The sequence below is a fragment of the Malurus melanocephalus genome, unplaced genomic scaffold (genome assembly GCF_030028575.1).
Source record: "Malurus melanocephalus ecotype Western Australia unplaced genomic scaffold, MMel_1.1 scaffold_47, whole genome shotgun sequence".
Classification (NCBI taxonomy): domain Eukaryota; kingdom Metazoa; phylum Chordata; class Aves; order Passeriformes; family Maluridae; genus Malurus; species Malurus melanocephalus.
In genome coordinates, this window is record NW_026623279.1 from 1,559,841 (window position 1) to 1,572,146 (window position 12,306).

The window sequence follows — 12,306 nt, forward strand, 5'->3', positions numbered from 1 at the left end:
CAGGAAATGGGGAACAGCTCAGGGGTACAAGAAATAACTCTGAGGACCAACTCTTCTGGACCAAACTTAAACCTGCAGACTTCTGTTGGCAGTTAAAGCTGGTTGGAAGTATGAAAAATAACTAATCACTGCTGCAACTATTCAAGCAAGACCTAACTGTCATGAGGAAATGGCACCTGAACTCGTATGTCTTATTTCACTTCTGGAATTGTTTTACTAAATGTCGTTGTAGCTGTGCTCCTGCTAAGAAGACTTGGATACGGTAGGACTCAAGAGGTCTGCTGGAGTTTGTTATTTATGAACTCAGGCTTCTTGCCTGCTGTAACAGTAAAAATTGGTGACTGTATTTCTAGGTCCTTGAGAGACAGCTGAATTTTCTCCTCATGAAATACACTGCCAYGCACACTTATGGTTGATATTTTGGTAAAGGCCATATGTGCTTCTACAGCATGGCAGCCATAATGYGCCTGGTTTTCTAGCACTGCTGCTGCCACAGGTGACTTGTGAAAGGTTGTCTTTTATTGCATGCTAAGCGAGTGTTGCTAGGGAAGCCTGCAAAGGCCTAGAAAAGAGGTTTTCCTGACACTTATCCTGGCTCAAGCCCTCTCAGTGGAAATTGCCATCCTCTGCTCAGGAGGGTAGTGGAGAGGCTGTTTTCCCCTGTACTCAGTATTGATGAGGCTGCACCTCAAGTACTGTGTGMGGTGCTGGAGCATGTCCAGAGAAGGRCAGAAAGCTTGTGAAAGGTCTAAAAAACATCCTATGAGGAATGGCTCAGGGACTTGGGGCTGCTGTGCCTGGAGGAGGCTCAGAGAGGACCTCATGGCTCTCTAGAGATCCATGACAGGAGGTTGTAGGTGAGGCCTGGTCTGTTCTGCTGTGCTCGCAGTGAGACGGGCAGAGGAGATGGACTCAAGCTGGCACGGGGGAGATGCAGATTAGATATTAGAATAAAACCTTTCAGTGTTAGGGTGGTCARGCACTGGAAYAGGGTGCCCAGGGAGGTGGCAGAGTCACCATCCCTGGAGGTGCTCAAGAGGCGTTTGAATGTGGCGGTGGGTGATGTGATTTAGCGATTACAGTGGTACCCACTACAGTGGTATTGCCGGACGGACGGTTGGACTGGGCGATCTCGAGGGTCCTTCCCACCCTGGACGAATCCATGACCGATGGATCCCATACCGGGGATATTTCCTCAGCCACCAGCCCAATTCCCTGTCGGGAACGCGCGCGGGGCKGGGCGGGGCCGTCGGGCTCGCGCCCAGGGGAGCCTTTCGCCACTGGGCCCGCGCGCCAGCGCCTCGCGCGGTCCCGGCGCTTCCTTCCGGCCGCCATTTTGTCGGCCGTGCCTCGCCGCGCCGCCGCTCGGGGAGGGAGCGCAGAGCGCGCGTCCGCCGCACCCGGACCGACTGACCGCCAGACAGACTGAGCGACCGCTATCGCTATCGCCATGTCCAAGCGCCATCGCCTCGATCTGGGGGACGACTACAGCTCCAGCAAAAAACGCACCACCGACGGGTGAGGGGCGGCGCGGCCCGCGGCCGGGCGGGTGGCGGGGGGGGATCGCGGTGGCTCCCGCGCCATCCGCGCCACATCCCCGGCTCCGGCCGCCCGTCCGGGGCCGGGGCTCCCCGGGGCGCGGGGCGGCCGCGTTGAGGCGTAGGGAGAGGCTGCAGCGGCGCCGCCTCGGCCGGGCAGGCCCCGAAGCCGCGCGGCTCCCCCGGAGCGCTGGGCCTGGCCCGGCATCGGCCGCCCCGCCGGGCGGGGCCCTCGGGGGAGCGGATGGCGGCGGGAGCGGGCGGGAGGGCCTCGTGCGGCGGCGCCGGGAGGGGAAAGGGGAAAAGGTGCCGGCCTACCCGTTTGGGGGAGACGGCTGGGCTGGTCGCCCGTGGCGGGGGCGGTGCGCTGCCGGGCCCGCGCCCCCGCGCCGCGCTTTGTTTGCAATTTTTCTCCTTCGTGTGTATATTCCCCTTTGCCCCTCCTTCTGCCTCCTTCCTTTGTGTTTGTTTACCTATTCTCTCTGGCTTGAGAGGTCTGGAAAACGTGGGCCTAGAGGTGAGCACGAGGTTTGTGCAGCCCGTGTTATCAGTGCATGCCCTGGTGGGAGCGTTGTTTCTTTGTTAACGTCTTTCACCCAATCACTCTCGATGATTTGCTTGGCTTGAAGTAAGAATCAATGGTGAGGTGGGTTTTGAGGTAGGAGGCAAGGGGGTGGTTGTTTTTTCCTTRGTTTTGCAAAGGTTAAATTTTTAGGACTGTACTGCACACGCTTCAGCATATTTTTGTTGAGGTTAATGAAATTGCAGGAACACAGATAATGCACTGGTGCCGTCCTTAAATTCAGCGTTGCTTTAGTACTTTCTTTACATAATCGTTTGCCCTCTAATTGGACAGGAGAGGAGGAAAGACAGGCGACTCTTTAAAATAAATTTCTGAAGTTTCAAGGAGTACAAAGAAATGCAGTGTTTATCTGGTCTTGCACGGGAGACTTCCGTGAATTAAACAATTACTAAAATATATCAGCATTGTTTTGGACTAAAATATTTATCTAAGAAAAATCCTTGAGTTTGTTCTCAAAGGTTACAATAGCTGCAAGTCTAATGTAGCAGTTAATATTCACTGATAAATAATCTTTGCAAAACTTGCCTTTTTTAAGGTWAGCTTGTACAGCTTCAGTTTTTAACCCCTAGACTTTGATGCATTCTTTTCAGCTCAACAAAAGAAACGTTCATTATTCCACTTCTATTTCCTGCCTGTAYGATCATTATAATTATGTTTTTAAAAATAAATGTATTGAGCTATTTGGCTCTGTTAATGCATTTTTGATATAATTTCCGGGAGGTTGAAATAGCTCCCCTGAATCTGTGGAAAAGTTCTATAGCTTTTCTAYATGAAGAGGCTTTTGTAAAATTACCAAGTGGTTATATCAAAACTGGGCGTTATTTAAATGTGGAACGTCTGTTACWGCTGTTTGCAAAGATAGTCCCAAGTCAGTATTTCCTTGTTTGTATGTTGGTGTGTTTTATAGTTATGTGGCTTTACTTGTCATTGTGTTTACTGATTATGTAATGTCATTCTTAACTCTTAGCCTTACCATTTGGAATACACTGCTGTGAGTTCCCACCAATGTTAACATTTTTAAACTGGAAGACTTCGACCTTTATGGCACCTGAAAGCTATAGAAGTGCTGGTCTTGTGCCCCTTCTTTGTCCCCTCCTCTGCTACTAAAAGCATTAAATGGTATAGGACTCAAAACAAATCACTACAAGGATAATTACTGAGCCTGATTGTTTCTTAGATGACCTGCAATCTTAATTCATGTGTGAGGCATACTGATGTTACATGGTTGGTTATTTTAGAGTAGTTTGCTTTTGCAGCCTATACAAGGCCATAAGGAAGATGCTCCGAATCTTGTTAGAAGCGTGTGTGTACATGTCTGTCTCTGTGTCAAGAGTGCCTTTTTGCARTTTAGGTGGTTTTGGAGCTGGATAAAGCTGGATGAGCTCCTTGCATGGTTCCACTTCACATTGAGTGGTAGTTTGTCTTGCATCCAAACCAGGCTTTGTCAAGTTCCGCCTGACAAAATAAGAGGGTTACATCAAGTGAAGCTGTATTTTTTTAGTTGCTTTTTAATGGAGGCCTCTATTGGTGTGGATGTCTCCACGCAGCAGCAGTGCCATATGGGCTCTGCATGATCAACAGGCCTATAATTGTTGGTGCAGCCTTAAACGTCTGTATGGCATCTATTTTCTTTCAGACTTGAAGTGTCATCTGTGAAGTAAAAAACTTCTTGAAAAAATAGAAATTGTGTGGAAGGTTTTTGGTTACAGTGTGTGCATGAATTGCTATTTTAAAATACGTTAATTTAAAAAAAAATTTAGTTGTGTAACAGAGTTAGTGATCTAGTGGGTTGTRTATCATTCAGACTAATTATACTTCAGTTACTTTTTGTATAGAATATAAACTCATTTACTTGCATTGCTTTTTTTGCATCAACTGTTGCTGTGTTTAGTAACGGAAAAATAYTGATGAGCTATTAGGTGGGCTTAGACTTTCCCTGTGATCACTGTGGTTTACCTAGATTCCTTTGTTTCCATTTTTATTTTTATGTGGTTTTTTTACCAAAAGAAATCACTCTTRTATAGTGATTCTGTAATGCTTATTTTGTGTTCATGTGTATATGTATTATATATGTGAGTGTAAGTAAGTGAAAGCAGTTAGCAGACCTGACTTTTTCACTTAAAAACAGAGCAAAAAATCCCAACCTCCCTCTAAACATGGAGGCTGTTACGGGTTTCAGGCACAGAACAAGTGTGATTAAATTATTATTTTACTGTTAATTTTTGTGTTTGAGTTCTATTTATTCTATGCAATAATTAAAAAGCAACTAAAATGTGACAGTTTATAAGTGAAGAAATGCCAAGCCACATTTTTACAAACGTTTAGGAAATTAATATGGCAGCATAGCTGTCATTCCTCTTTTTGCTTGTTGACCAAATGAGCCTGTGTCTGTTAAGCGTCAGTAATGATGGGAGACTGGGAAACAGTTTTAGAAAAAGAAAGTGCTGCTATAAAATTGTAAGTTGTAGGAGGTAAATTTGAAGCCATGTTGTATTTTGTGTTGTTTCTATGTTGGGATCTGGTTGCCCTACTTCTCTTCTGCTCTTTGAAAACAAGAAAGAGACTCAACTCCCTTTATTAACGCATAGTTTTTTACTTCTGAAATGTACGTAGAGCTTGATAGATTTCCTTTCTGTTTGTACAATTAAAAAGCTGTAAGACTTCAGTGAAGAAATTGAGACATGGAGGATTATTGGCACTTTCCATGAGGGATTGTAGTCCATTTTATTCACTGTTTTGTTCTTGAGGTTGTATTTTTGTATTAAGCCCACACAAATAGCTACCAACACAGAAAGTAAGTGCTACAAGGGAGTGTTTGGAGGGCTAGATCAGAGAATTGATCCGAGTTAAAATAGATGCTGGTGGGAAGATTGGTTCTTCACAAGGCTGATGAAAGGCTTGTGCTGACACATGGGAAGGGTTGGCAACAGTGTGGATCTGTTCATTTTAGCACTAGGGCTGCTTCATGGAGGCTGAAGTGTACCTGAAGGTACACTTGATGGTCTGCAACGTGGAAGCTGCTGAACTGATACTGTTTAAGTTAATGGTTGTGGAATAAATTTTGTTAGTGTGGTTTGTTYATACTTTGACTAGATACCAGTGAAGGGTAAAAATAGTTCAGAAACACRCATACAGAAAAGAACACTGAAAACCAAACCAAAACCTGCACATTAGTAGTGTGACTTATTCTGCCTTGATTGAAGTGTGTTGTATTTTACCCTGRCTTTACTGTACTTAAATTGCTTTTATACCATTATTTCTTTTTCTTGCTAATGATGTTACTGTCTGACCATGCACTTTTATGTCCCAGTACTGGAGGTGTTTAAAAAGTGAACAGCTCATCAGCTGCAAGTGTGAAGCTTTATTGCTGTCTGACACATGCTATTAGACTCTTACACCATTCTGCGTAGTATAATGGAGCCTAGTTCTTTCACTTTGTCACAGGGGTAACTTCCGTWTGGGGAATATGAAGCTATTGGGTTCTGCAATATCTGCCTGCCATTTTGCAGCAAGAAAAGATTTCTAGTTTGTGCAGTATTCGACTGTGTTAGAAGTAATATTGAAGCTAGGGTATCTCAGATTCAAGCAAATGCCCTAGAAAGGGTCTTAATTTTTAGATTATTCAGTCCAAAACTCTAGGAAAAACTGTATACAACTGAGTTGAGTAAGTGACAATAAGCAGTATGTTTTATCATCCCTCTTTCTTTTTAATGAGTCTATGTTAAAAGATGTCCCATGAAAAAAATCTTATTATGACCTCTGTGGCCATAGTATGTTGAAGTACTGCCRGGGAAAAAAAGGCTGCATACATTACATTCATTTATGCAAGAAGAGTAGTGGTGGTTGTTTCCAAAGCACAGCACATTTTGAAGTAAAATTTGTAGAGCCAGTACTAATATAATCTTGGTTACTGCATCTTCTCTATAGGTAGGAATTTGGTATTATTTCAGTAGTTACATCTGAATGCCAACTGCATGTTTAAAACAAAAGAATTGTGGAGAGGAATGTTGGCCAACAGTTGTCTTTGGACATACTCTCTACTTCAGACATGCTTGAGCATCAGTGAAGAAGGAGGCGAGGTTTGGTTTTTACTCAGTATTCCTGTCAATGTTTATGTGTGCACTTACTATAAAGCTAGTGTTGACTTAGTTTGTTATTTTGCCTTTTTGATAGGATTTCTCTTAAAGCACAGAAAGAGCCAAAGCTGAGGCTATCCTTAGTTTTCCAGGCAAAGATGCCACTAATCTTTTAACTTAATCTAGTTTAGAAAAGGATGGAGTTTTTTTTTTTTTTTTTTTTTTGGTAAAGCAGGGCTTGTTTCAGAGTGCCAAATCGGGAATTTTTATTAAAAGCATGCAGCTGTAGTTTCTGGATCAAACTGAGAATTCTTTTGCGAATATGTGTTTGTAGGAAGAGTGGGATTGTGTGCAAGAACAAGTATATGGACTTGTGGAATCAGAAACCCTCACAAAGACTGAGGCCAGAGATGAAAAATGCTGTTTTTCWTTTGCATGTGGAGTGAATTTTTCTACTTAATATTTGGAACAAATGGTAATACATAAATGCTGTTTAAATGTATGGTAGGAGGTGATACTGGAGAAGATACTGTATAACTTGATAGTGTTAGGTTAACAGTTGGGCTCCATGATTTTAAGGGTCGTTTCCAACCTCAATGATTCGGATTTTGTGAATTGTAGTGTCTGGTCTTAAGTTGTAAGCTCGAGACTCRGCAACCTGTATATCAAAGTTGATGGAGTCAGAATTGTATGTAAGGTTTGAAACAGAAAAAAGCTGTAGAGCATTTGTGGAATAATAAAATCAAACTTCTCTTCCATGGGTTGCTTATTATCTTGAGTTAGTTTTTTTGTGGGTGAGCATAATTCCTTTGGTAGGTAGGCAAAGAGACTATTTAGTGTTCTCTTATTTTTCTGCAGCAGCAAGCAGGGGTGGGGACAGCTGAGACATCTACATTGCACAGCTGATTCCTTGTAATCATTAAATGAAGAGGGTTAAAACATTCATGTCTCCATGTGATAGCTAAATTCAGTCTTGCCAGTAATGAGAGGAACTGTTTAATGTTTAATACAATAAATGTAGCTATTTACATCTAGTATTGAGAATRCCTCGTATTTATTGTTGTTATTGGTAGCTGTCTGCACTATGTTAAAGATTTGGTTTGTATCCACTTTACACTGGGTACCGTTAGGGTTGTGTTGTATGTAAATTCCTCCTCTGCATTTAAATATTCAAGTGTCTTATTTTCTGCTCTGTCTCTTAACTCATTTTAGGAAAGATCGGGACCGYGACAGGGACCGGGATGACCGTTCAAAAGATCGTGACAGGGATCGTGACAGAGATAGAGATCGTGACAGAGAAAGGGACAAGGAAAAGGATCTGCGACCTACATCTAACTCTACCTATTATGGGGCTGCTGGGTTACCAGCTATAAAACCAGCAATGATTCCACACAGTATYAACCCTTTCACAAATCTACCACATACACCGCGATATTATGATATCCTGAAAAAAAGGCTGCAGCTGCCTGTCTGGGAATATAAAGAAAGATTTACGGATATTTTGATTAGGCATCAGTCATTTGTGCTGGTTGGAGAGACTGGGTCTGGTAAAACAACGCAGGTGAGTTCTACCTACATGATACTGCTTTTTTTTTAAAGGTTGTGACTGTTRCTAGTGTGTCTGCAAAATTAATTGAGAGTATGAGAATACTTCACAAACTGTAARCAAAACTAATTTGATGAATGTTATATTTGCTTAATGAGTGTAAAGTTGAGGAGAATTTCACAGAATCTTCCACTCTAAAAGTCCTGCTCTCTGGCCCCTGCTTCCACTGGGCTTTGTTATTGGTGGGTATATGGTAGAGGAAGATACAGTTTTAATGGTGTGACAGAAGTGTGCTAATCCACAAACTGAAGTGGTGGTTCCAAGTAATTTATTTACCTGTCTGTGTAGATAGCAGTTACATAGAATGAACTTGTTCATACTTGTTTCATAAAACATGAAACTTACTGCTACCAATATAAACTTAAGAGGAATTGAAATGTCGGATACAATTCTGACATCTGATTGGATTATGTGTTTTGGTGATAATTCAAACTTGAGAGGTAGAGATTTGGATTTCCTAGGTACTGAAACTTCTCAGAGGTCATAGAACTTTTTAGTGCTGCAGTTAAAAAACACTCTCTTTTGTAGATTGATGGCTTTAAAAGTCTTCCTCGGCACCAAAGGTTGTGATAACAGATTTGCAGAGCCTCCTTAAGCSTTAAGAAGAATTTTGAGGACCAGGAAACAGGGAATATCTAAGATACAAAGAAAACCTGTGTATTTATAGCAGGGCAAACTTGCTCAAAASTTTATCCTTTGGTTTGCTGTTTAAAGTCTGTGTGGAAAAGTGATGTAAAAAGTTCTTTGTTCTGTAATCTAAAATCCTTTTATCTAGGCAGAAAACAAAAACRTTAGAATATTTTACTCTTTATAGAATGCATTGTAGTTAACTTAGAGTCTTAACAGACAGTAAATTTTTAGTCATAAAATTGTGGATATTGAGAAAATGTGAAGGACATAGTACATTAGATATCTTTYAGAGCTGTGCCTGAAATACCTGAGGTTACAGGACATGCTGCGCATTCTAGGAACCAGTGTATAGTTTAGAAGGTAACACTGTGACATCTGTATTGCTTTTTTAAGTGTATAAGACAAGACCGGGATTGTTAAGAATTCTTCAGAAAGRTCTGATTATGTAGTTGTCTGGAAGATGCAGTGTTCTGAATGTTTATGTTGAAAAATGGTACTTACCTATAGGAAAACAAGATTAYTTGTGTGATCTGAAAATGACAAGATCTGAGGGTTGTGTGGTTTTCATATCCATGTCTTATACTTCAAATACATCCTAATGTCATTCCTCAGGTATAAAGCTTTTACCCGAGTTATCTTACTACTTCAAACCTTACTTTCTGAAAGGATTTAAGTAATTTAACACATCTTACCTAAAGACTGGATTTAAGCTACCRGAAGCACATACATACGCTGTCTTGGAAGCTTCACTTCCTCCTCTGAATTTGCTCTGTGAGGTTGCAGATACATTTTGAAACAATTGACGGAGTCTCTGTTGGGACATATTACTGAAATTTGTCCTGCTGCCATGTAGTGAAAACCTTGTTTTGCATGTTGTAGWGTCACATCCTTTATGTGGTCTATTGCTGTCTTAAAACCTGTTGTGGGATAGTTGTTTTTATTCTCCTTAAATTCATTGACTGGACCAAGATAAGTACTTAGTGCAGCTAAGAAATCCTTTAGTGCTCAGATTKCAGGTATACATGAGCTATTAATGCYAACTTTATATAAATAAAAGCAAGCAACATTTGAAAAATACTATTTCCAAAATTATTARCTTCTGTTTCGTAGTGATAGTAGAGGACTATGAAGTAGATATTCTACAGTGAGCTGCTGCCTTTCAGGTCGCTTCTCTGATTATCTGTACTTCTCCTGTGAAGACAGGCTGGGAGAGTTGGGATTGTTCAGCCTGAAGAAAGAAGGCTCCATAGAGGCCTCATCGTGGCCTTTCAGTACCTAAAGAGGGCTTAGAAAAAAGCATGAAGAGTGACTTTTTTCATGGGCAGATAGTGATAGGACAAGGAGAAATTAGTTTTAAACTGGAAGAGAGGAGATTTAGATTAGGGGTTAGGAAATTTTTTTTGTGAGAGTGGTAAAATGCTGRAACAGGTCCCTGGAGAAGTTACGAGTGCCTCATCTCTGCAGGTGTTCCCAGGCCAGGTTGGGTGGGKCTTGAATCAATCTGGTCTGGTGGGTGGCATCCCTGGCCGCTGCAGGAGGATTGGAACCAGATAATSTTTAAGGTTCCTTTCAACTCAAACCATTTTGTGGTTATGTACATGCTTTCCCTTCAGTCTTATGGAGCACCCAGGATTGGAAATGCTTGGCTCAGACAGTGGAAAAAACTGAATGAAACTTTTCTCACTTGTTTCATATAGACKTAAACCCCAAAGTAGTGAAGAGGTGTATTGGAAGCCAAAACGTTGATTTTCAGTTCTTTAGTGTTTGCAGTGGCTTGATTTGTAATTTAAACTTTRCCTTCTAAGTTAACTAGTTTTTCTAAATGCATTGGGAATGTGTTCAGTGGTGGAATGGGTTTGCCAGACTTCTCTTAGGAAGGGGTTAATTACTTGGTGTAATTATAACATTCACTCTTTTTTAAATACGGGATCATATGTGGTTCTGAAGTGATGCTACTTTTTCAGCAGGTTTTCGTGGCAGGTGAMATTCAGAAGCAAGCTGATGCGCACTGTAGCTTAATCCTTGTCCTTTGCAGTGTGTAGAAGAACAGATACAGGTTTTCAACTAAGGAAAATACAGAGAATTCTACCATTAACTTTTAACTGAGGAAGTTTTCAGTAAGTTGGAGAGGCCTAAAAAAGCCAGAAAGGGCAGTGTTCTTCCCTCTCTTGTTCTGTGTTCCTTAAAATAATRAATTTCCTTTGAAAGGGTCTTTAAGAAACGTTAATGCATTTATCCTTGATCTTAGAGGCCGTTGTATGTTTAGTTACTACCTTCTCATGTTCATGGAAGTTATATTTGAAAATCCCCCTTAACTGAGAAAGTCCTTGAGATTAAATGATGCTGGCTAAAGCTGTTSCTCCTGCTTTTGGTATTGATAAAATGATCTTTTTTTGAAGAAAGTCAGGGGTTTTGATGATGGTAAGGGGGCAGGGTTTGTGTCAGTAGGTTACATAAGAACCAGATGCTAAGTGCTCGGTATATTCTCAGGCATGACTGAAGAAAGGCATACAGGGTGGCACAGTCCTTTTTCCCAGTATTTGTATGTCTTTGAAAGCTGGGCAGGAAAAGTCTTTGGGTGGTTGTCTGTCCCAGCCTAGCACAGGAAAGTTTATGGAGCCYTTTTCTTTGATCTGACACCAGTGCTGAAGGTTTTGCTGTTTACAGGAAAATCACTTTTAAATTGGTTCTATTTCMTGCTGCAGTGGCCTGACAGATCTGCTGGTTCAAAATTTATTTCAGGATTTGCTTGGTTTAAAGTCAGAAAGCTTCATCTAATATACTTAAGAGTTGAGCTGTTACTAGGGACTTGGGAAGTGGGGGAGCCATGTATGTTAACCAGGATAGGGTTTCATTTTGCTGTTAGTGTTCMAGAACTGCTATTTTAGTTTTGAATAGGATTTTCAGAAATTTGAGTTCTTCGCAGCAAGCTAGCAGTCTCCTGTCGTTTTTGATTATTTTTGCTTTTATTTTTCTTACGTTTATAGTGGAAGTATATTCTGATTTAAAAATTGCATTGGACCASACTTGTCTGCTTCTGGTTATGTTTTGTGTTTACTTAAATCCATTTTGTTGTGAAGATCCAGTAATAACGAGCAGATATTTTCCTGGTTTAAATTATASTGCTTTCTCGTCTATTCCTTATTGGTAGAGTGTATAAAGGATATGTTTTCTTTTCCTTTKTGTTCTTTTAAAAAGTTACTAAGGAAGAGTGAGGGTTTTTTTTTTTTTGTCTGTAGGCTCGGAACTACTTAGTCCTGGAGTTGTCTCCTCATAAAGTGTCACGCTGTGAACATGTTGAGAATATTCTGTCTTCATCAAACTGTTACTGACCTTAGGAATTCTAAATAAAACTTGTTTTGCATGGCTCTTACTGTTTCCAGGTTCCTAATAGGAGCAGAAAACTACTGACTGGCAAATAAAATGAGTGCTAACACAGGAAAGAAAGCTTAGGGGTTTTATATCTGGTTGATGAAATTTATGAGGAGCAGTAATAAACCTAATGAATATAATTACTTGTTCATTTTATTTGTTGTACTTCCTGGCTAGCACAAGTTTTTTATTACTAAAATAATTGTTTTTGTTTGAATGTATTAAAAAGCATTACTTTTTCAAGACACGTAATACATTTTGCTTACTGTGAAACTTAAACTATGCTATTGATCTCAAAGTTTTAGTATGTTAGCTTTAATTTTGGTTGCTCTAGAGCATGTTGGCTGCTGCTGAGTACCTGAAAAAGATATTGATCTTACAGGGCTAAAATATGCTGTGAACTCAKGTATTTCCTTGATAACTTTAAAGATAGATATGTACATGCTTAATGAGAGTGCTTTATTTAGTGGCATTGGATCCAGCTGACTGGTCTATCTGCTC

At 40.9% G+C, this 12,306-nt stretch overlaps 1 protein-coding gene across 1 annotated transcript in view; it reads left to right on the forward strand.

Moving 5' to 3' along the window:
• Nucleotides 1-1,318: 1,318 nt before the first annotated feature.
• Nucleotides 1,319-12,306, forward strand: part of DHX15 (DEAH-box helicase 15) — a 50,832-nt gene continuing 39,844 nt past the window's right edge. Inside the window, exons 1-2 of the mRNA XM_057365068.1 lie at nt 1,319-1,518; nt 7,410-7,758. Coding sequence (XP_057221051.1) covers nt 1,451-1,518; nt 7,410-7,758 — 417 coding nt within the window. The 5' untranslated portion in view covers nt 1,319-1,450. The remainder of the gene's footprint in view (nt 1,519-7,409; nt 7,759-12,306) is intronic.